General features: G+C 46.5%; 1 protein-coding gene across 1 annotated transcript in view; it reads right to left on the bottom strand.

Annotated features, from left to right (window-relative positions):
* The window catches only part of TP73 (tumor protein p73), a 103,255-nt gene that overhangs the window by 26,645 nt on the left and 53,409 nt on the right, over nucleotides 1-23,201 (bottom strand). The window contains exons 3-4 of the mRNA XM_084821707.1: nucleotides 4,046-4,232; nucleotides 1,395-1,510 (exon numbers count right to left, since the gene is read on the bottom strand). Coding sequence (XP_084677833.1) covers nucleotides 1,395-1,510; nucleotides 4,046-4,232 — 303 coding nt within the window. The remainder of the gene's footprint in view (nucleotides 1-1,394; nucleotides 1,511-4,045; nucleotides 4,233-23,201) is intronic.

The following is a 23,201-nucleotide window of genomic DNA, read 5'->3' as shown; positions in this document are numbered from 1 at the left end:
CTTTTGTTTTGTGGAAACTCACAATAAAAAACTGATTTAGAAAACCATGGGAGAGAAGCAGATCTAATCCAGTGGACCAGAGCATCAGCCTCAGCAGGTTCTCCTGAGTGAGTAAGAACTGTGGAAATGAGCAGGAGGTATGCAAAATGCTCCTGTGCAGCTTCCGCTCCTTTCCATAAGGCTGGAGAATTTCCCAGGCAATTGCGCCCAGCCGTCAATCAGTGTGAGGAGGGGTGTTTGGATTTCCTGGCTCCAGAACCCAAATACCTTTAAGCTGGCGCTGCCGACATTTTAAGCAGCATTAACCCCTACGCAGTCAGCGACAGCTTAATCTGCAGATGTTAGTAGTTTGGAGAAAAGCCATCGATGCGGATTTCTATGGCTCACGCTGCTGTTAAAGGCACAGGGGCAGGACAGGCTGGTCAGTTAGCAACCCTGCTTTGAGCCAGCCCTGCTGACGGCAGAGGGCTGGCCGGGGTGCCTCAGTGCTAAGGGGAATGTACTGTGCCCACATAATGAGAGATACCGTTTTTCATTATCACCGCACATGCACTAGGCCAGCCTTCTCTAGCCTGGCGCAGTCCAGATGTTTTGGACCTCAACTCCTATCAGTCTTAGCGAGCATAGCTAATGGTCCGGAATTCTGGGAGCTGTAGTCCAAAACATCTGGAGGGCACCTGGTTAGGGAAGGCTTCACTAGGTTCAAGTCCTGCTGATAAAAAATAGATGCTGGGCTGAGCCCCGATCGGTACCTGTAAAACACTAGAACGGTTTATATTCTAGCAAAGAACCCTCTGTCCCAAATGTTCAGAAGAGCCATTAAACTGCAGCTGGGTGCATCCTTCCCCACAGATGTAGGGCCCAGCAAGACCTGATGTTAAGCGTGCTTTAGAAAAAGGTGTGTTTAAGCCTGCTGCTTTTATCTGGAAAGAAACGCTGCATCCAGATTCTACTCCCAACCCAGAACAGGGTCCCGGACAGCTGCTTTCCTTTCAAAACAAAAGTGGCTAGCTTAAGTATGCTTTTAAAAAGTGTCTATCGTGATGTGTACTTTGGTCCTTTGAAATGGAGAAATTTGCGCAGCATCCATTTTTGTCCACCTTTGTCAGGTGGTAGGAGCACATCATCTGGACCTGCGAAAGCACTCAAGCATCTACGAAAAGAAAATTTCTAGCCGCCAGCAGCTTCCTTTGTTTTAAAGGATGCCTGATGAGGATGCCGCTCTAAATGCTCTTCCAACAGCTGTCACCGAATCCCCAAGGTCTAGCAATGCTCCCTTCGGGGCTGGTGGGACACAGCCTCCCTTCCCTCCCCAAATAATGAACTTATACTGAATTACAGAGCTTCCCATATTGCTCCTGCAGTCCGTGATTTTCCCGATAGCGAGACCTTACCTGGGGGGGCTCATACGGAACCATCACACTCTGCCTTCCAGTTACAGGGTCATCCACATACTGCGAGAGGTTGTTACCTTCCACGCGAATAAGGTGGCTGGCGGGAGCTGAGAGGCCTGTGGAGACAAAGGGCAGGTTTACTGCAAACAGAAAAGCCACTCGGCAGAACTCAAAAGTCGATGGTAGAAATTCCCAGGGCTTAAAGACGTTGTTCTCAGCCCCTGAGAAAGTCAGACTTCTTGTTAGATCAGACGTAATTCCATCCAGGCCAGCTATTTCTTTCCAACAACAGCTATTCTTCCAGAAGCTCTAGGTGCCTCAAGAACTTCAAAGGGAAAATGTCTTGTCGTTTATCTCCAGTATCTGGTACTTAAAGCTACACTGCCTCTGTATAGGGAAGGTCCATCAAGTTACCTGGCTAATAGCAATTGACAAGTGGGACCTGCAAACAAATGTTGCAATGGGGAGTGCACCTCTGCAGGGTACCAGCCAGGCAGCCATGCCCTCTTCTAGGATACTCCATTCCATTGTAGGGATGGGGGGAATCTGTCACGTTCGTTTTTGGCCAGGTTGTTGGACTTCTGTAGTTAAAGTCATTCTGTCCCATTTCCACAATTATTTGCATTTTAAAAAAAACAACCCTGCATGAATATTGGTGCATTTTTTGTATGCATTTCTCCAAATATACACATTTTTGTATATAATTTTCCAAATATTAGCCTTTTAAAGAATGTATGCATTTTCCCCATAGGCAAAAGCAATTTTCTGTGGACTTTTCTCTAATATGCTCATTTCCGGTGAACTTTTTCTTAACCTATGCATTTTGAGCATATTTTCAAATCGCTGAACTTGAGCTCAACGTTAGGGGAAATACAGGTTACACAGCATCACTGCATTCCGGTTCATACTTTGGTTCTGGGAGTATGAATTAGGTATGATCACATCAGAATGAAAGCCAGTGTGGTGCAGTGGCTGGAGTGATGGACTGGGAGTCAGGAGATCTGGGTTCAAGTCCCCACTCGGCCACGAAAGCTCACTGGGTGACTTTGGGCCAGTCACGGGCTCTCAGCCCAACCCACCTCACAGGGTTGTTGTTGTGAGGATAAAATGGAGGAGGGGGTGGATTATGTACACCACTTTGGGTTCCTTAGAGGAAAATGGTGGGATATAAATGAAATGAATGAATGAATAAATGAATGAATGAATAAATAAATAAAATTCAAACTGAACCAAATTCTTACCCATCTCTATTCCAGCCTCCTATTCAGCCATTTTTCCATTTCCTCTTCCAGTAGCCAGTCAGCTTTCTGTGGCCATGTTCACTCCTCACTGTGCTGTTTTGGGTCCTCCGTCCTTTATTCCTGCCCCCCCCCCCCAGTTTTTCTACTTCTGAAAAACACCCAAGTTTGCTGATACCACGGTCCTCTACATGGGTTGTGCTATATTGGCTACTTATGTATGTGATGGCACTTATGTAGAGGGAGGGATGGACCGATCCTTTGTGTATTTGTTTAATACTTGTAGGATTTGTCTAAAGTACCGGCCATTGTTTCGTGGTTATTTCTTTATTTCTTTATTTGCAACATTTGTATACTGTTCCACAACCAAAGAGATGCGGGAGCAGTGATTAAGGAGAGTTAAAATGATAGAATGATAAAAAAAGAATAAAACACGATATTAAAATCACTCTTTTTAAAAATGGAGTGCTGATAAAACCATGGCTGGTCAACCAAGGAAGGCTTCCTGTAAAAGAGCTGTTTTCAGAAGGTGCCAAAAACAACACAGTGTTGGTGCCTGCTTGACCTCCAGAGGCAGGGAGTTCCATAGGAAGGGGGCCACCACACTGAAGGCTCTTCTCCAGGTGGACTCCACTCGGGCCGTAGGTCCATGTGGAACTACCAGGAGCATGTCCTCTGATGACCTCCTTGACCAGGCAGGTTGGTAAGGGAGAAGGCACTCTCTCAGGTATCCTGGTCCCAACTCATTTAGGGCTTTGTACACTAGTGCCAAAACCTTAAACCTGGCCTGGTAGTGAATAGGCAGCCAGTGCAGTTCCCTCAGCAAAGAAGTTGCATACTGAAAAGGGGCAGCTCCTGCCAACAGCCGAGCTGCTGTGTTCTGCCCTAGCTCCAGCTTCTGGAGCAGCCTCAAGGGCTGCCCCACAGAGAGTGCATTGCAGCAATCCAGCCTGGAGGTGACTAGCGCCTACAGCACTACGGCCAAGCTATCCCTGTCCAGAACAGTTACAGTGCAATCCTATACATGCCTACTCCGAAGTAAGTGGCATGGAGTTCACACAGACACACCCGCACACATGGGCTGGGATCACTGGGTGTGTGGAAGTGATACCAATTGGGACTGGGATTTCCCTGCCCCTCTTAGCAGTGGAGAAACAGCAGTCCTGGCTGCATTGGGATCAATTGTGCTGGGGGTGGGGGAGGCATGCAGGAATGGCTCTCCCTACACACACCCTTCCCCAGCTCAGTCAGGTTACGGAAAGCCTGCCAAACAGCTGCCCGCTTCTGGCGCCCAGGAGAAAGCAATGGTGATGGCGGAGGGGAACTGATATCAAGCAATCCTTTATTGGGGGGGGCAATGTTTTCCTGAACTTCTGGGGCGTGAAGACAAGCTCCTGTCTGCAGTGATCTCACCATCATTGAAGTCGCGTCCAAGCTCGTGGTTTGGGCACCGCTTCACCACTTCCGTCACGTGCTCTGCCTTCTTGTAGACGGGCATGGCCCGGATGATGGTGCCTGGGGGAGGCGGTGTAGAGACTTTGATCTGAATGGGGCATGTCTTCGCAATTTGACAGTAGAGCTTCTTCAGCAGTGGGGAATACTAGAAAGAAGAACAAGTTTCGTAGAGATCAGGCAGGGTTAGAACATAACGTTCGTTTTCCTGGCTGACCATGGAGAGAGGACAATTCGTGTGGAGTCAGATGACCGATGTCTAAGGGGATTAGAATATCTGAAGGGACCCGAAGTACTTCCAGAAGAGGCTTTTTTCATGCCACCACCCTGTGCCAATCACAGAATTTTGTGGAGGGTCTAAACCAGGATTGCGGTTGTCCTCTACTCATAATCCACCGCTTCTTCCATCTTTTTTCTTACTACAGAAAATCTGTTAAGGAGGAAAAGACAGAATAGCTGCACAAGGCCTTCTCGTTGATAGTGCTAAGAGCTGTCCATCTGGAAGCACCCCTGGTAACTAGAGATGTCAGAGGAATCTGTCCTGGGTGATGGTGGTGGAGCTCAGCAAGCTTTCATAAGCTCGGCCTCCCGGACTTGACCTTCTTTCCTCTGAGCCAAGTCAGGTAGCTCGCGGATTTTTGGGTTTTTGTTTTGTTTTCGTAAATAGAAATTTGCACAAATTATGCAAGTTACAGCTGAGATTTGCACAAATAATGCAAACTGCAGCTGCAATTTGTGCAAATTTCTAGTTACAATTTTTTTTAAAAAATGAAAGAAGCTCCCAGATTTGGGGAGAAACCTCATGGGTCAGCTTGCAAATGCAAGCCAAGCCGGGGGCACCACAGAAATCCCGCAAGCCCCACTGGATTTCTCAGTGACGGGCTCTGCAGCTCATCTAACAAAGGAGATTTATGCATCTTGCCTATTTGTTTGTTTGTTTGTTTATTTCATTTTTATACCTCCCAATAGCTGAGGCTCTCTGAGCAGTTCACAAAATTGGAACCACAAAAATACAACAGAAAATACAATATAAAATACAACAGATTAAAACTACAGAATAAAAATACAACCAAGGTAAAACCTAGCAGCAGTGCAGATATTTAAAATGCAATTGCAGATTTAAGACAGCAGAGCTAAAAATACTGGAATGCTAAAAATGCCTGGGAAAATAAAAGAAGGTCTTCACCTTGCGCCGGAAAGAGAACAATGTAGGCGCCAGGCGAACCTCTCTAGGGAGTTCATTCCACAACCGGGGTGCCACAGCAGAAAGGGCCCTTTTCCTGGTAGCTACCTGCCTTACCTCTTTTGGCAGGGGCTCCTGGAGAAGGCCCCCTGAATGGATAATGAAACAAATAATCCTAATAATTCGTTCTAATAACTAACAGCTCAAGGTCTTGCGGTCTTGTTTCATCATGCCCCATCAAGATCAGGACAGGACACACAGCCCTAGTACAAAGCAAGCAGCCATGGAATCTGTTGGTCTTTGGATCCATGAAGACAACTGAGTTCCACTTGAAACTCCTCGGAACTCCTCAACTTCCCCTTACAGCCATTCTCCAAACTTTAGCCTGGCAATCTGTGCATGCTGAGGCAGCGGGGCTGTTCACACAACATGCTAATTTGGGGTTGTTTAACCCATGAACAACACCGAGTGCTCAGTTTCAGACATCACAGAGACAACTTATGAATGTTGCATTCGTAGGTTGTTGCTGGAAACAAGAAGCCACTCACATGCAGCGCGCATACCCACAATCCCTGGGTTAATTAACCTACAAATTACCGCCGAAAGCCAGCATTGCTTCCAAACACAGTCTATAATTATCTGAAAAGCGAGATAAAAATGGTGCTGGCACCTCAATTGTGGAATGTCCTCCCCAGAGAGATCCCCTTGGCACCTACTCTGTGGCCTTTTCAGGATCAAGATCTTGCAATGTTCCTAGGCCTTTTTAGCCCTCCGGTTTTAAAAACAGCGTTAGTGTGTTTTCAGATCATTGCAGTGCTGCAGGTGTTTATCGTGGTTCCTACATTGCTTTTCTTCTGTTTTAAGCTTATAGTTTTTATCCTATGCTTTACTGCGTTATTGCATTTTATGGTTTTATGTTTGTTTTATGAACTTCCCAGCTAATGGGTGCTATAGAAATGTAATAAATTGACAAATCGATGCAGTCAATAAATATGTCCTCTAAGGAGATTGTTCCTTACCGTACTCACTCTTTTTGCTTCCCGACCCTAGAAGCAAAATGCAAGGTTTGGCTAGTCCTTACATGGCAGGGCATGTTTTTCTGTTGAACACATTCCACCATCTCCCTACAAAATGCAATCTGTGTCTGCCAAAACAACACACACACACAAATCCTTTAAAAATACCACCCCATACAGAAAGCTTCCAAGGTATGTTAAATCATCAAGGAGGTTCCTGCCCACACATGTCCTTCCAAATAAGATCCCAGGATGCAGCATGTGGTACCTAAGAGCAAAAGCAGCTATGACCTTGAGCTCAGCTTCCTTCACTTTTCCATCATCACTTGCTGGAACCCCATGGAAAGAGAGGGTTCCATCAAGCGTTTAGAGGAACAGATGCTGTGATCAGGTGGCTTAGTCCTTGCTGTGGTGGTACACCTGCGTCTGGGGTATACCACTTCAGACTTCAGTCAAGCTTATGAGCCTGAATGCTGTTCCATAGCAAAATAAATATGCACAAATTCCATGCCGACAGAAATCCGTCACATCTCGGTGAGCTGGTCTAAAAGGCACAACACAAAAGGAGGAGAGACCGGGAGAGAGGAGGAAGAAAGCAAACGTAGGCACCAGTTCCTAGTCGCAACCTTTTAATCTATGCTGCAGTGCAAAGATTTTAAGGAGAGGATGAGCCAAAACATGCTGTCCTGTCAGGAGAGGTGACGTGACAGGACGAAGCCTTGCTTCCCTTGTCTCCCTCTGTTGCAGGCTGACTGAATGGCTGCGGCCAGCCAGGCGACTTTCGACTTGTGAAGCAAGCAACCCAGATGCTTCCAGTCAGAGGTAAAGTCTGGTTGTTGTTTCAGAAGGCGGCATATTTTGGATGCCACTAAGGCTGCAAGCCTATGTGCACTTACTCGGGAGTAAATCCCACTGCATTCACAGAGACCTGCTCCTAGGAACATAGGAAGCAGCCTCACGCTAGGTCAGACTATTTGTCCCTCTAGTAGCATCGTCTCTTCTAACTGGTGGCAGCTCCCTAGGGTCTCAGGCAGAGAGAGTCTTTTTCATCACCCCATCCTTTTCACTGGCGATAGCGGGGACTGAAGCTGGGACCTTCGGGATACCAAACAGGGGCTCCACCACTGTGTGAGGGTCCTGAGGAGATACGAACAGGCTGCAGCGTCAAAGGCAGAGAGCACTTACCTAGCGGCACAATCTGCTGTGACGTTTTACCGTGCAAGACCCAGCAGGCTCTCGGTGTCCCTGCAGCCCAAGTCCTCAGAATCTGAGGACAGTGATGCAGTCTCCTCTGGAGCCAACCCCTGGGGTCTTTCTGGAGCTCCTTCAATTCCATGTCTACACAGCTGATGCAGGAAAGCTTCCAAGTACATCCTGCGCTGTGCTCATCAGTGGGAGAAGCCTGTTGGATTTTCCAGCTCAGATGCCATTTTAAAACTCTCTCAACCTAGTCTACTTCACATGGTTGTTGTGACCGGGAGTTTGTTGTTTATTCGTCCAGTCGCTTCCAACTCTTCGTGACTTCATGGACCAGCCCACGCCAGAGCTTCCTGTCAGCCGTCGCCACTCCCTGCTCCCCCAAGGTCGAGTCCGTCACCTCCAGAATATCATCCATCCATCTTGCCCTGGGTTCAAACCCTCACTGTGCTGTGAGACTCACAAGGTGACTTTGGAGCCAGTTGTTTTCCCTCTCTCAGCCTAGCCTTCCTGACATGTTTGTTGTGACAGGGAGACCTGGGTTCAAATCCTCATTCTACTGTGAAACTCACAGGGTGACTTTGGGGCCAGTTGTTTTCCTTCTCTTAGCCTAGCCTACCTCACATGGTTGTTGTGACAATAAACTGGCTTGCTTTATTTGAGCTTCTTGGAGGAGGTTTTTTTTTTTTTAATGTATGAAATGAATAAAATAGAAGGGTATATGACAAAAACGGATGCTAGGGAAAGTGGGAGGCCAAAGGAAGAGGGGCCGACCAAGGGCAAGATGGATGGACGATATTCTGGAGGTGACGGACTTGACCTTGGGGGAGCTGGGGGTGGCGACGGCCGACAGGAAGCTCTGGCGTGGGCTGGTCCATGAAGTCATGAAGAGTCAGAAGCGATTGACCGAATAAACAACAACAACAAATATGACAAAAAGCAGGTGATTTCTCTAATGCTTTCTATTATTAATAATAATTGTTATTGTTATTGTTACTGCTGCTGTTGTTATTAATGTTGTTATTATTGTTAACATTAAGAGCTAATCCTGTACATGGTGCTTTACAAAGAATAAGAGTCTCTGTCCCAAGGGGTTTACGGTATAGAAATAGACACAAGGGGAGGTAACCGAGGAAGGGGAGGCAGGAGTAAACTGGGAAGCAATATGCAATTATTCGATGGTGTACTGGAGCAGGAAGGTGTGGGAATTCCACTCTGGTACTTTTTTCACAGCAGGAGCGATGACATCAATTGCCAGGGTGCTGCTTGCCAGTGTTGCAAGTTTGAGGGGTTGGAAGACAGGTGTGGCCTGGCACATGATCCTGTAATGGACCAAGGTCTTCAACCCTTGTCCTCAGAAGAAGAAGGTCCAGAGTTAATGGGAGAGGACTTGGCCATGCAAAGGCATCAGGAGGCTTCCATCTCCCCAGGACCCAGCTCTCTAGAAAGGCCCTGGGGGTCGGCTCCCCTAAATCCAGAGGAGGTTGCATTACAGTCCTCAGACTCTGAGGACACAGGCCTGCAGGATACTAGTGTGCCACAGCCACTCCCACGTTGTCACAGCCTGAAATTGCTAAAACAGGCCAGGCCCCTATAAGAGACAAGCCTCCATCAATATGGAGATAGGCCCAATCAGCCTAAATGCGGCTAAACTCTTATTAAGACTCAGTCTTGCTTTGCTCCTGTCAAGGGCTCCTTGGAGGCCTCTCTCAGTCTAATCCAGTAGCCAAGTCCAGACACAGACAAAGGGATTCTTTTCAAAGCTTTATTCCTCCTTTACAACTTAACAACTCTACTGTTAGCAACTAGATATGAGCAGCAGAGCACCTATGCCCTACGTTGGAACAGCTGGTCCCCGTTTGAAAGGGAATCACTGGCAGACCCTGAACTTAAGGGCTAGGGAGAGTCCCTCCCCTTTTCCCTTGGATCCTCTGGGCGCAACCATTGTTTGCGCGCCAACCGGGCACTACGCCTCCTTTCCGCGCCCTCCATTTGGCGCCACTCTCTGCGTCGGCGTTGCGCATCCATCAAGTCTGCTTCCCGTGCTCTGCCACTCCCAGGACTGCTATCTAAGCTAGGAATGCCGGTGGGAGGAATCTCCGTCAGCTGTTGGCCCTGGGAAAGAGGAGCGTGCTCCTCTCCCAGGAGCGACTGCTCTTCCTCAGAATCAGAACTACTCAGACAAGCCTGTCTGGCTTCCAGCCCCCAGTACCATCCTGAGCTTTCTGCAGTGCTGTTCTATTACTGTTCCTGAAACTTGACCTTGCTGACCATTCCTGGAACCCAGCCTTTCTGAAAAACCCAATACATAGGGCCTGCAGTCCAGGCCTCACCAGCATCTAAATGACCCTAAGTCCTCACCACAGTAGAGCCAGAACAGAACAGAACAGAACAGAACTGATCCGCTTCCTAGGTAGGCTAGGCTCAGGCAGTAACTGGCCCAAGGTCACCCACTGAAGTTCATGATGATCCAGGATATGAACACAGGTCTCCCTGGATAAGCAGTTCTGTATATGTGCACACACGCACACATTCAAATGCGCACAGAGCTGCCAATGGATCAACAGAATTCCCTGAATTCCCTTGGGGGTTTGGGAATGGACTCTTCTAGGGTGTGGGGGCTATGATTATGAGCTCCTGCACTTCAAAAGGTGTCTCTGCACCACAGCATGTATTTCTGTACTTGGGCTTAGTTACAAGTGAGTAGAGGGACTAGGACGTTGTAGCCAGTGGTTTCACAGAAAAACAAATGACTCAGCCAGGATATCAATTAAAAAACACACACCACCGAACGGTTCAGTCCAAAACAGAGAATGTTATTTTGACTTTTCACTGCAGGTGTGATGACATGCAGTGGTGTTTCTGCCTTGGCATTTATGTCTTTGTTTCGCTAATGAATTACCATGACTAACCCATTCGGGGTGCAATCCTATGCATGTTTAGGGCGCAATCCTATGTATGTTAGACAGAAAAAGTCCCACAATTCCCAGCATGCCCCAGGCAGCCATGCTGGGAGTTGAGGACTTTTTTCTGTCTAAACATGCATAGGATTGTGCCCTAAACATGCATAGGATTGCGCCCTCAATGACTGAAGGGAAGAATGGCTTCTAGGGCTTCTTGCATTCCACCCATCTTTAGACATTAAGTCCCAACAATTATCGTCCTCCAATACATTTATTTCTAAATAATGCAGAATACTTCAGCTATCCTGTCACCACCGTTGTGGATTCCAGCTAGCCACAGGTGAAAGGAATGAAAGCAGTTCCTGTAAGGAAAACCCTGCCACCCAAGCACCATTTAATTAGAACTGGGCCAGCCAACAAAAATAATGTCAGATTTCCTTCATGCAAACTTACATCAGCCATACTTTGCCTCTCCCGGCGGCCCGTCAACAACTCTTGAAGAGGAAACGGGATGAGAAATGGAATGGAAGCATTTAGAAACTGACTTTTTCAGTATTTTCTGCTGGTGAAATCTATGTATTTTGTATCTGGGTGTGTGTGGGTTCTTAAAAACATATTTTTGTGGTGAGATGATGGGTTGTTTACCATTATAGCTCTGTATATTTCAAACACTTGTTAGCGGCCCCAAAAGTGGGACTTGAAACAAAATGTTCAGGTTCCTGCCAGCCGGCCATCCCTTTTCCTTCCCCCCTCCCAGTTCCCCATTCACCCACCCCCAGCAGACACTCAGCGTTGGGTGGCTGGTTTGTTCTCCTCCCCGCCCCCCCGCCCATATTTTCTTTCCCAATTTCTTTCTTTTTTGGTATTTTTCCAACCTGGGGTTTTCCCACACTCTGCTGATTCCTCCGTCTTATGCATGAATGGTGCTGATTTGATTACATAAAGACACTTGGAGAATGAGTTTGCTGTTAGGATATGATAATTGTAGTTGAGTAATTGTTTATTAAGTATGATTAATTACTGGCCCTGTTCACACGTAACGTGAAGCCATGATGGTTAGGGAATTTCTCCTAACCACGGTGGCTTCATGTGGGGGGAAAAAACCACTTTCCTCATGATTAGTAAGCCACCCTGGCTAACCACACCCCTACAAAAGGGTTAAGGGGTCCCAGGGTGGCTTCCCGTGTTGTCTGGCGAGCTCCCCGGTGGTTAAAATAGCCTCTGGAGAACTTCCAGGCCATGACCATAGACCTCGCTGGCTAGAGTGTCTGCTACCTCTGGTGACACTCTAGCTGGCACGGACTTTCTCTATGGTCAGCGGAGTATTGGAATGGCTGGAGTGGTCAGCGCACATGTTTTCACGGCACGTGGGCCACCGGGATCACCGGCGGTGGCAGGAAGAGGGTTAAGATAATTACGGAGGGGTGGTTACAGGAACTATGTGGTGCCACATGGTTCCCAGTCGTGTGACGGGTGCACGCGTCATGGTTATGCTATCCCCCTCTCCATAGTTACCCTAACCACCCTCCCCCCCATGTGCATCTGAACAGGCCCACTAATTTTCATAATCTTATATAGTGACAGATTTGCTTATTATTTATTGGTTGGTTGTTTGAATTTATACCTCAGCCTTCATCGAAGGAGTATATAGGGACATATCCAGGGAGTTAACTCATTTTATCCTCACAGTAGCTTACATTCAGTGTGAAGGAACAGAACTGTCTTATACTTTTGTATGTAGTTTGGATATTATGGGGTTGATTTCTTTTCTGTGTCGGCTGAACGAAAAGTTCGCAAATTCGAGAAGCCAAAGGCCTTGGTGCCATCAGGTCTGAAAGAGCAACGCAGAGAACAGGAGGTTCAGCAGACAGTCAGCAAGAAAAGGAGCTTGCAAAAGGGTTGTGTTTTCATTGTGGTGCACTGTAAACTACAATGTTTACAAGAAGTTTCAGTTTTGCAAAAAATGTTGCAAAAAGGACAGAAGAAAGACACAGGGACTCAGTTTGGGTAAAGGTGAGCCCTCCTGATTGGTCGGAGTTACAAGATCATAGGCTAGCTTTAACATATAAAAACTTGAGGCTAAAAGGCCAGATTGTGAGAGAAGCTGAGAGTGAAAGAGAGAAGTAGTTGGTAGTCTGGAAGGACAGAAGAAATAAGATCAAGAAAGAAAGAAAGTTGCTTGAGAAAATTGTGAATACTGACAATAGGAAATTGCTTGGAAAAACTTGGATAAAATAGGGACAATCTAGTTAGAACTAGCTGCATGCGTTTTGCTCTTGTGGTTTTGTTCTGTGTGTGTTGTAACCATTCCTTCATGTTAAATGTTTTCCCCTAATAATAATACCTTTTCCGTAAACTTTTAAAATGTTGTTGCTTAAAATGTGTGGTCTCTTTTCTTGTTGGGTCACCCACCCCATGACTAGAAGCCAAACCCCACACTACCTAACAGTATTTACAAGAGACCATGATGATCTTAAGGCTGTTTAGAGGAAGCAGCCGGGGAAAATAAAGAATTCCACCTGATGGCAGCAGAAAGGTCATAGGAAAGGAAGGACACACAAGAGTGGGGCATTTTATTTGGCCTACTCTCCCTTCCACACAGATTAAGATGTTGATAGTCCCATGATACTGAGGGTCAAAGTACACATCCATGACTAGCTCTCCCAGTGTCTGCATGTGTGAGTGTGTGTGTGAGAGAGAGAGATTTGGACTGGGACCAAAGCACTGGGGTAGGTACTGTTTAACCATTTTTCTCTGTACCATTTTCCTAATCTTCCCCCTCTACCCCCTTTGGTAATACCCTTTCTGGAGGGCAGGAAATATACAATACATATATCTGCCTATTTTGTTCAGCAGGTAGGGTGGCCATGTGTCCTACTTTACAGAGGACTGCACTCTCTTTGAAGGCATCCTTTATTTGAAGGGCTGTCCAGTCCAAGTTTTTAAAGATAAAGAACCAAAAAAGGGGAGAACAGGGGCCTTGAAGCTGCCCATTCAGAGTTAGCACCTGGACATCAGACAGCGCAAGACACATAGGTCACCTGGTCAATTTTCCTCACTATGGTGAGACGCACTGTATTTCTATTTAAATTCTAGTAGTTATTCCTATATTTTCATCTACACAGCTTATGAAAAGGGTATGCAAATCAGTGCCCTATTAATTCCCCCCCCCTTTTTGGCAATATGTAAGTGGAAACCTTATCAACAGGGCTAAAAGAAATGGGGGGGGGGATTTTGACTGGGGAAAGGACCCCTTCTCCAGTGGCACTGCTCACTAAACCTCCCTACTATCCCCACTCAATGCTCACCTAACCAGTGTCCACTTACCCCATTAAACATAATGGAACTTACCCTTGAGTAAACCTGCACTGAGATCTGTGCTATTGGTCACAGATCTCCTGTGTCACCCGTCATTTCGCACTGACAGATGGAACTGGGCTACTCTTGCTCTAATCTGTCAATTTAAACCATGTTCTGTTGGTTTTTTAAAAACACTTTTTTGTTGTTAATTTATAAACTTTTTATTTATTTATTTATTACTATTCTATACCGCCCAATTGCCAAAACTCTCTGGCCGGTTCACAAAAGTGAATCATATATAATCTATCTATCTATCTATCTATCTATCTATCTATCTATCTATCTATCAGTCATGAAGTGGAATATATATTCCATATATATTCCACTTCATATGGAGTACTGTGTCCAGTTCTGGGCACCACACTTCAAGAAGGATGGAAGCAAACTGGAAACGGTTCAGAGGAGGGCAACGAAGATGATCAGGGGACTGGAAACAAAGCCCTATGAGGAGAGAATGAAAGAACTGGGCATGTTGAGCCTTGAGAAGAGAAGGCTGAGGGGAGATAGGATGGCGCTCTCCAAGTACTTGAAAGGTTGTCACAGAGGGGAAGGCCAGGATCGCTTCTTGATCATCCCAGAGTGCAGGACACGGAATAATGGGCTCAAGTTACAGGAAGCCAGATTCCGGCTGAACATCAGGAAAAACTTCCTGACTGTTAGAGCAAGACGAGAATGGAACCAGTTACTTAGGTAGGGGGCCCCCACACTGGAGGCATTCAAGATGGTCAGCCATCTATGATTAAATCAACACTCTCTAATTGGTGTACAAAAGCACAACAGCACAACTGTGAACCGCCCAGAGAGCTTTGGCTATTGAGCAGTATAGAAATGAATGAATGAATGAATGAATGAATGAATGAATGAATGAATGGAAGAACTAATTATGTGGGGGAAAACAATTCAAAACCAAAAATGAAAGTAGCATTAAACAAACAAGCAAACAAATTGGAGAGTAGCAAAGCAGAACCTTAGATGGACCACCGAAGGCAGAAAGAAAACCAAAAGCTCTTAACTTGTGTGCCCTCAGCTTCCAGGAGGCCAGAAGAATTGTGTACAGACAAAAGGAAAAGTTGCTTCTGTAGATTGATGCCTATTGCCATAGTCTGTATGTTACCTTTGAGAGAACAGCCTGGATCCTGGACCCACTGCAAGGGACACAAACGGGCTGTCCCTTCACGCACGATACACGACACACCCCTTTATTATATTTTGCCTTTGCATGGACATTTGAAATTGCTTTGGGAGCCTGTTACAAGCATGCTGTCTGCTATGCAAGGTATCCATGTTGTAAGCTGCCTTCAGTATCGCTCAATAGGAAACACTGCGTATTTTAGTAATTAAATAAATATGTGCAAATGGGGTGGTGGAAGCAGATTTTCCCAACCCTTCCTCCCCACATGAGCCCCTCCAGCCCCCTGGAAATGGTATATGCCCTGCTAAATGGGGTACAGGGGAAGGGGACCCCCCCAAAAATCAGGCAGAGGCCCGTTACGTCAGTGGAGCCCTTCCATCAATGGCAGGTAGATCCTGGCTCCAACCCAACAGATCATTAGATAAAATGCTTCTCTCTTTCGGTGACCAGGCTGTTGAGTAGCACTGGCTTACTGTCCTTTGACGGCTGGTGGTTACTCCAAGCCATTCAGACGTGCGTCACATCCCACCTTCCTGGGTGAGCGCCGGAAGGAAAAAAAACGCGAGTTCAAATTGGGGCAGGTGAATTTGTGTGTGGGGAACTAGTTTGCAAGAAGAAGCCTTATTTGGGATGGGGCGGGTGTGTGTGTGTGTGTTCAAAGAGCGTGCTGTTACTTTAGAGAGATTGATGCTGCTTTAAAAACTAGCTTGCCCACGTGCTGACTACATCTCTCTTGAACCTCAACTTCTTACAGTTCATTATTGTGCTACCAATGGCTCAAAAGTCTCCACTATTCTATTCTACTAGTGAACTGAGCCCTATGAAAAAGGCTCACTCTCTTGACCTCTCTCCGCTTTTCGTATGAACATCACTGTACGCTCGCGACCCAGTCAAAGCTCTCATGGGTTCCTGTGGGGAAGGGATAGCAGAGAATGTTTCTGGCCAGGTGTTAAGCAAACCGACAACTCCTGTCAAACAATCCCTTTCATGCTGACATTCCCAGGCACGTCCCCGACATGCCCGGGAAACGAAAAACTTCTGGGACAGCGGAGGGGCTTTATGCTTTATGCTCGGTACAAATTATCTCGTTATGCCATGTTGTGACACGGAGAGCAGTCGGAAGCATTGCCCTGCGGGGGGAGAAAAGGCTGCCACGGCCTCATGCAGACAAGCCTCCTCTGATAACCTCGTCAAGTCCCAACAGCACTGGTGAGGCCTTCAAAGATCCATCAACAACAAACCCATTTTGGCAGCACGTGCCAAGGATCGGCGTGTTCCGATGGAAGTTGGATGAGCCGGGGTAAGCAGAAGGCAAATGGAGATCTACTAGTAGATCTCTGAGTGATTTGTAATAGATCAGAAAGGCTGACTCCCGATTGTTTAAATGATACAACAACTAAAAGGGGGTTGGACGTGATGGTCTTATAGGCCCCTTCCAACCCTACTAGTCTATGATTATTCTATGATTTCTCCCATACATTTTTGCTAAATTGTTGAAGTGAAATTAATTAACTGAGATTCAACTCTATTTCCTATGCTTTGAACAAGGAAAAAGGCTGTGTTTTTAAGTCATACTACCTATGTGAAGTAGCTCACCATTGCAACAATGTCTACGTTATCACCTAAGGTTTTTGAATGACAACTGTTAAGACAATTATCACTGTCTGTGCTTCTTGCATTTCAATTCCCTCTGACAACACAGTTTACATTCCCTCGCCCACCCAAGATGTATACTTGTGCGGAGCAATCTGCCAATTTGAGGTTAACGCTTCTGATGAAGTGGACAGTGCCCACAAAAGTCTATGCCAGAATAAATTTGTTAGTCTGGAAGATGCCACAAGACTCTTCGTTGTAAATGTTGACAGCGGGAGGACAGGCAACATATGGGAAAGAAAGCGTAACAAAAAGATGGAGGAGTGAGGGGAGGATGGGAAGTTTAACAGTGCAGGTTATTTTCTGGGTTTCACAACTACGGTACAGAGTTCTGCTAGTAGGTCTTGATCTACTTCTGTTCATCCTGGCCTTAGGCTGTATTCTATTTGAGAAAACACATTCTCTTCCCACTACCCAACATGACCATTTCCACTTATTTTCCCTCCTCCACCGTTACAAGAATAACAAAGGACCAGAGGGCTTCAGGCACTGTTACACCTGACAGGATTTCTTCCCTTCGTTTCTTCTGTCTTTGCTTTGGCCATTTGTCAAAGGAGCTGTCCCTGGTATTGGGGAGGGAAATAAAAACTTATTGAGCGGCCGGTGCATCTGAGAAAAGGATTAAGGAAGCACAATGTAAAAGTAAAAACAAGACCCATTTTCCTCATCATGTGATATTCTTTCTTGGACAAAATAGAAATCACGCTTGTTAGGTGGATTTGACGTGGATTGAAAAGAATGTGATTTTGTTCTGGGCAAGGTGATGTCCAATGTAATTATATAACTGGCTCAGATATGGGCATGAGGGAGATTTTCATCTGTCTTCCTTTCCCTATTTAGTTATTGAATGTATTTTTTAATCAGCCCACTATTCATGAGTGCTTGAGTTAATTCACAATAAAACCATGATGCAAAAAACGATGACAAAAGCTAAAACTGATTTCGAACTGTGGTGCTGGAGAAGACTCTTACGAGTCCCCTGGACTGCAAGGAGGTCAGATCAGTCCATCCTGAAGGAAATCAACCCTGAGTGCTCATTGGAAGGACAGATACTGAAGCTGAAGCTCAAATATTTTGGCCACCTAATGTGAAGAGAAACTCCCTGGAAAAGATCCTGATGCTGGGAAAGATTGAAAGCAAAAGGAGAAGGGGATGGCAGAGGATGAGATGGCTAGATAGCATCACTGATGCAATGAATATGGACTTGAGCACGCTCCAGGAGAGAGCGCAGGACAGGAAGGCTTGGCGTGCTCTGGTCCATGGGGTCACGAAGAGTCGGACACGACTGAACGACTGAACAACAATGCGAAGAGAAAACTCCCTGGAAAAGATCCTGATGCTGGGAAAGATTGAAAGCAAAAGGAGAAGGGGACAGCAGAGGATGAGGTGGCTAGATAGCATCAGTGATGCAATGAATATGGACTTGAGCATGCTCCGGGACAGAGCGGAGGACAGGAAGGCCTGGCGTGCTGTGGTCCGTGGGGTCATGAAGAGTCGGACACGACTGAACAACAACAACAACAACAACAATGCGAAGAGAAAAGTCACTGGAAAAGACCCTGATGCTGGGAAAGACTGAAGACAAAAGGAGAAGGGGATGGCAGAGGATGAGATGGCTAGATAGCATCACTGATGCAATGAATATCAACTTGAGCGCACTCCAGGAGAGAGCGGAGGACAGGAAGGCTTGGCGTGCTGTGGTCCGTGGGGTCACGAAGAGTTGGACACGACTTAACGACTGGACAACAACAGCAAAAATACAGTCAATACAGTAAAACAGGAGACCCCTCTAAAATCAAGGAGTGGCATTAATTACTGAATGCTGGGCAGAACAGTATTGTTTTTAACAACCGTCTAATGGCCAATAGTGAGCTGTAATACAGTGTTCTTAATGAAAACATCCACGTCCACAGTTCCCATTTATTTCAACTGAACTTTCATGGGAGAACTTTCCAGGAGATCCAGAGGACGCTGCTTTACATGAAGACAGACCATTGAACTGTACTACCTACACCACGGGTGGGCTACTTCAGGGCACCCAGAGGCCACTTTCCACCCCTACAGGTCCCACTCCTGCTGCGCCTGCACCACTGAATCTAGTGGCACAGCAGGGAAAAAATAGTGGCACACTGCTACGGAAGCTTAAAAAGGAGACATTTAACTGGTTTCCAAGTGGCCATGGTGTCTCGGAGTGCCTTTTGCCAGCTTCGACTGGTTAGAGTCATAGAATCATAGGGTGGGGAGGGGTCTACAAGGCCATCAAGTCCAACCCCCTGCTCAGTGCAGGAAGCCTGATTCCCAGGCAGTCTCCCATCCAAGTACCAACCAGGGCTGACTCTGCTTAGCTTCCGAGATCAGATGAAATTGGGCGCGTCCAGCCCTTTGCTCAACGTCATAGAATCATAGGGTGGGAAGGGGCCTACAAGACCATGGAGTCCAACTCCTGCTCAGTGCAGGAAGCCTGATTCCCAGGCGGTCTCCCATCCAAGTACCAACCAGGGCTGACCTGGCTTAGCTTCCGAGATCAGACGAGATCAGGCGCATCCAGCCCTTTGCTCTCCAGCTACAGCCCCTCCTGGACAGGGATAGCTTGGCCACAGTGGCACGGGCACTAGCAACCTCAAGGCTGGATTACTGCAATGCGCTCTCTGTGGGGCTGCCCTTGAGGCTGCTCCGGAAGCTAGTGTGGTGTAGTGGTGAGAGTGTTGGGCCGGGAGCTGGGAGATCCCGGTTCTAATCCCCACTCAGCCATGGAAGCTCACTGGGTGACTTTGGGCCAGTCACAGACTCTCAGCCCCACCTACCTCGCAGGGTTGTTGTGAGGATAAAATGGAGAGAAGGAGGATCATGTAAGCTGCCTTGGGTTCCTTGCAAGAGGAAAAAAGGCGGGATATAAATGCGATAAAAATAAATAAATAAATAAATAAATAAATAAAAGAGCTAGTGCAGAACTCAACAGCTCGGCTGTTGTCAGGAACTGCCCCTTTCCAGCATGCAACTCCCTTGCTGAGGGAACTGCACTGGCTGCCTATTCACTACTGGGCCAGGTTTAAGGTTTTGGCACTAGCGTACAAAGCCCTAAACAGCTTGGGAACAAGATACTAGAGACAGCGCCTTCTCCCTTACCAACCTGCCTAGTCTCTGAGGTCATTGTAGGGCATGCTCCTGGTTGTTCCACACAGACCTATGGCCTGACTGGAGTCCACCCAGAGAAGAGCCTTCAGTGTGGTGGCCCCTTTTCTTTGGAAATCCCTGCCCCTGGAGGTCAGGCAGGCGCCACCACTATGTTGCTTCTGGCACCTCCTGAAAACAACTATTGATTGATTGATTGATTGATTGATTGATTATTTAATTTCTTAATTGCCCATCTGGCAGGTCACCTGGCCACTCTGGGCGATGTACAGCAATACAGCCGTTTTAAAACAATAACATTCTACTTTGAAACATCATATTTCTAAAAATACCCTAACCCACCCCAAATGCCTGCCTGAACAACCATGTTTTTAATGCGTGGCGGAAGCTCATTAAAGAGGGGGCATGGCGGAGTTCCCTAGGGAGGGAGTTCCACAGAGTGGGGGCCACCACAGAGAAGGCCCTCTCCCTCGTACTCACCAGCCTAGCTGTCCTGGCTGATGGGACAGAGAGCAGGCCATCCGAGGCTGATCTTGTTAAGCGGCCTGTCTGGTGCTGCTGGAGGCGCTCCTTAAGATAGGCTGGGCCGGAACCATATAGGGTTTTAAAGGTCAAAACCAACACCTTGAATTTGGCCTGGAAAACAACTGGTAACCAGGAGCTCTATTCCAGGAAGCATTCCTGAACTGACCAGCCACGTTTTTTATCAGCATTCTGGTTTTTTTAATAGAATAATTTTAATATCATGTTTCATTCTTTGTATCGTCTCACTGTTTTACTTACATTCACCACTCCAGAACCTGTTCTAGATATGGAGCGGTATACAAATGTTGTAAATGCATAAATGTGTCCTTCGTAAGCATCGGTAGTGGTTTCAGGGGCTGCGCCTGAGGATGTGTGGAGGGGGGTGGGCAGAATACAGCGGACGTGCTTTGTGTTGCTCAGCCCCAGTTTACACTGGTTACACTTTACAATGCAGGTTCCTAGCATTTCAGACAGGAGTCTTTCCCAGATGCCAGGGATTGAATCCAGACCTTTTGCAAGCAAAGTGCTCTACCACTGAGCAATGGATCTTCCTAATACATAGTGTGCTGCCTTATATGGAATCAGACCACAGGTTCATATAGCTAAGTACTATTGACATTAACAGGAGCTCTCCGGGTTTTTAAATGGCGCTCTTTCCTAGCCCTAGCTGGATATGCCCAGAATTGAACCTGAGATCTTCTGCATGCAAAGCGTGCAGAGCTACACATTTCCCCCGTTTGGCAGGTCAGATCTGTTCACCTCCCACTCTGCCACCCTCAGCATCCTTTCTGGCTGCCTCATAGCAAGATCCGCCTCTCCCTCTCTTGAGGCTTGGGGTTTTCCATAGTAGGGGAAAAGGTGGGGGAGAGGTGAGGTAACGAATGTTTTCCCCATCGCATTTGGAGAGCTCGGCGTTAGCCACACTTGCCAAATAATATTCCTCAAGAGAAACATGTCCTTCCCTCCCACTCTCCAGAACCGCTAGATGGATGTGTCCTAACAGAATCCCAACCGATAAGATCTTGTTTATCATTGGCTTTTTACGCAGAAGTGTCTAGACTTGAATGGCAAAGGGCGGGTTCATCTTCCTTCTTTCTTGAAGGAAATGATTTGAACCATTCCTGTTCCCCACTCATCACATACACACGCTTCGTTCTTTTTTTTTTACATTCCACTCTCCTCATTAGAATTCTCTTCCAGACATGTTTGGGACTGCAGTCAATGGATCCCAAGAAAGCCACCAGCCTGGAAGGAGGGAGCAAGACAAGAAAAATGGTGCCTCGGGCTGCTAATTTCCCTGCACTCCCTGAGCAAGCAGCTGCAGAGTCCCCTTCCCAAGGCAGGTTTGGGCAGATAGCAGCAGAGAGGTGATAATAATGTGTCTGTCATTTCCCTCCGACATGTAGAATCTTGCAAACCGCAAATACCGTTAACCAGCTTGGTCAAATCTGTTAGGACAGATCCCGAGAGATGAGAACACATGCCTATTGCAAGGTCCGTGTTCGTTCTTTCTTTCTTTCTTTCTTTCTTTCTTTCTTTCTTTCTTTTCCTTCCTTCCTTCCTTCCTTCCTTCCTTCCTTCCTTCCTTCCTTCCCCTTCCTTCCTTCGTTATGTTTAGGAGCAAAATGCCCACCAAATTAGGGGAACGTGTTTGGAAGAAATATTACTAGAGTTGGAAGAATCTTTACATAAGGAGAAGCAGTTTTGTCTTCTTTCTCCTAGGCCTCCCTCTTGGTCCCTCTTTCTCAAAGTCCTGTCTTGTAACTTAGTTGTCCCTCCAGACGATAATAGTTAAACTCACTGTTGTCCCCCTCTATATTCCCATGCACATTTTTTAGCCTTGACTTCCATGGTTGTTAAGCATGTCAACCATCGCCTTTGCTTGACACAGAGAGTTGGTTGCTAGGCATGCAAATAGGTCTGAGATGAGAGAAAGGATTGGTGTAATGGCTGCTGATATCATAAAAGTACTGAAAGTTCCCAAAAGCTGGAGGAAGCAGTGATCTTCCCCTATGGAGTTCCTAGGGGAATGGACAATGAGGGGGATTTCTCTCTGCTGAACGATTTAGGACCTTGTTACTTCTCTTAGCCTTCTGTCAGTACCTTTCTTGCCCACACTTGGAAAGCAATTGATGAGAAGAAAGGGACAGACAGACTCTTGCAAAGCATGTGGAACATTATTATACATTATTATCATCATTATATAAGGTTTTAATCATCAATCTTTCATGGGAGATGTAAATTTTGCCTCAAAGTTACCTCAGGCCCAATTCAAGGGTTCTTTCTGCAGCAAAGAATTAAGTATAAGCACACAGCCCAGAAAATGACTAGACGAACATGCTGTCTTGAACTTCCAATACTGAATGGAAAGCCAGGACTATGACGCAGATGGTATGTGTGCATGGCGGGGAATGTGGGGAGGTCACACTATCCACTCTACATCACTATGCGGCAAGACTTATTTGCCAAACACTGGTCACCATGCAAAAAGCCACATTCAATTTGATACTGGAAGCACCAATCAAACTGCACAGGACAGAGAACCCTTGGGATGCAAATTATCCTCTCTGCTAGGATAACCCAACTTTCAATGATGGCTTAGAGCCCCTCAGCCCACCCAGACATGGGTCAGTCAATGGCACTCTGCTTCCTTTGTGCCATGACTTGCCAGAGTTCACCCACAGTGTCTGTTTACATTGTTGGGCTTGGCCTTGGATCATAAATTAGAGGTCTAATGTCTAAGTAGTCTGTGTCATGGTTCCCCTTATCAGCTGGACCCCTTGAGCAACTCCTTAAGGATCTTTGCCTCCTTAAGAGTTCCCTCTCTTCTTTTAAACTTCCCCTTCCCAATAATGTGGGGTGTAAGCTGTAGGCCTGGGGTGACTGACATTACAGACACAGAATTTAACCACAACAGTTTACTGGTAAATTAAAGCAAGCAAATTACAACTAAAGGTATTTACACAATAGAGCTGAGTGATGCAAAAGGCATTAAGAGAAAGTAAAAGTTGCAAAA

The sequence above is a fragment of the Heloderma suspectum genome, chromosome 15, assembly GCF_057233095.1.
Source record: "Heloderma suspectum isolate Gila_16-S chromosome 15, 16-S_ref, whole genome shotgun sequence".
Classification (NCBI taxonomy): Eukaryota; Metazoa; Chordata; class Lepidosauria; order Squamata; family Helodermatidae; genus Heloderma; species Heloderma suspectum.
Note: the sequence above shows the minus strand (reverse complement) of the source record. Positions and strands in the feature narration are given on the sequence as shown.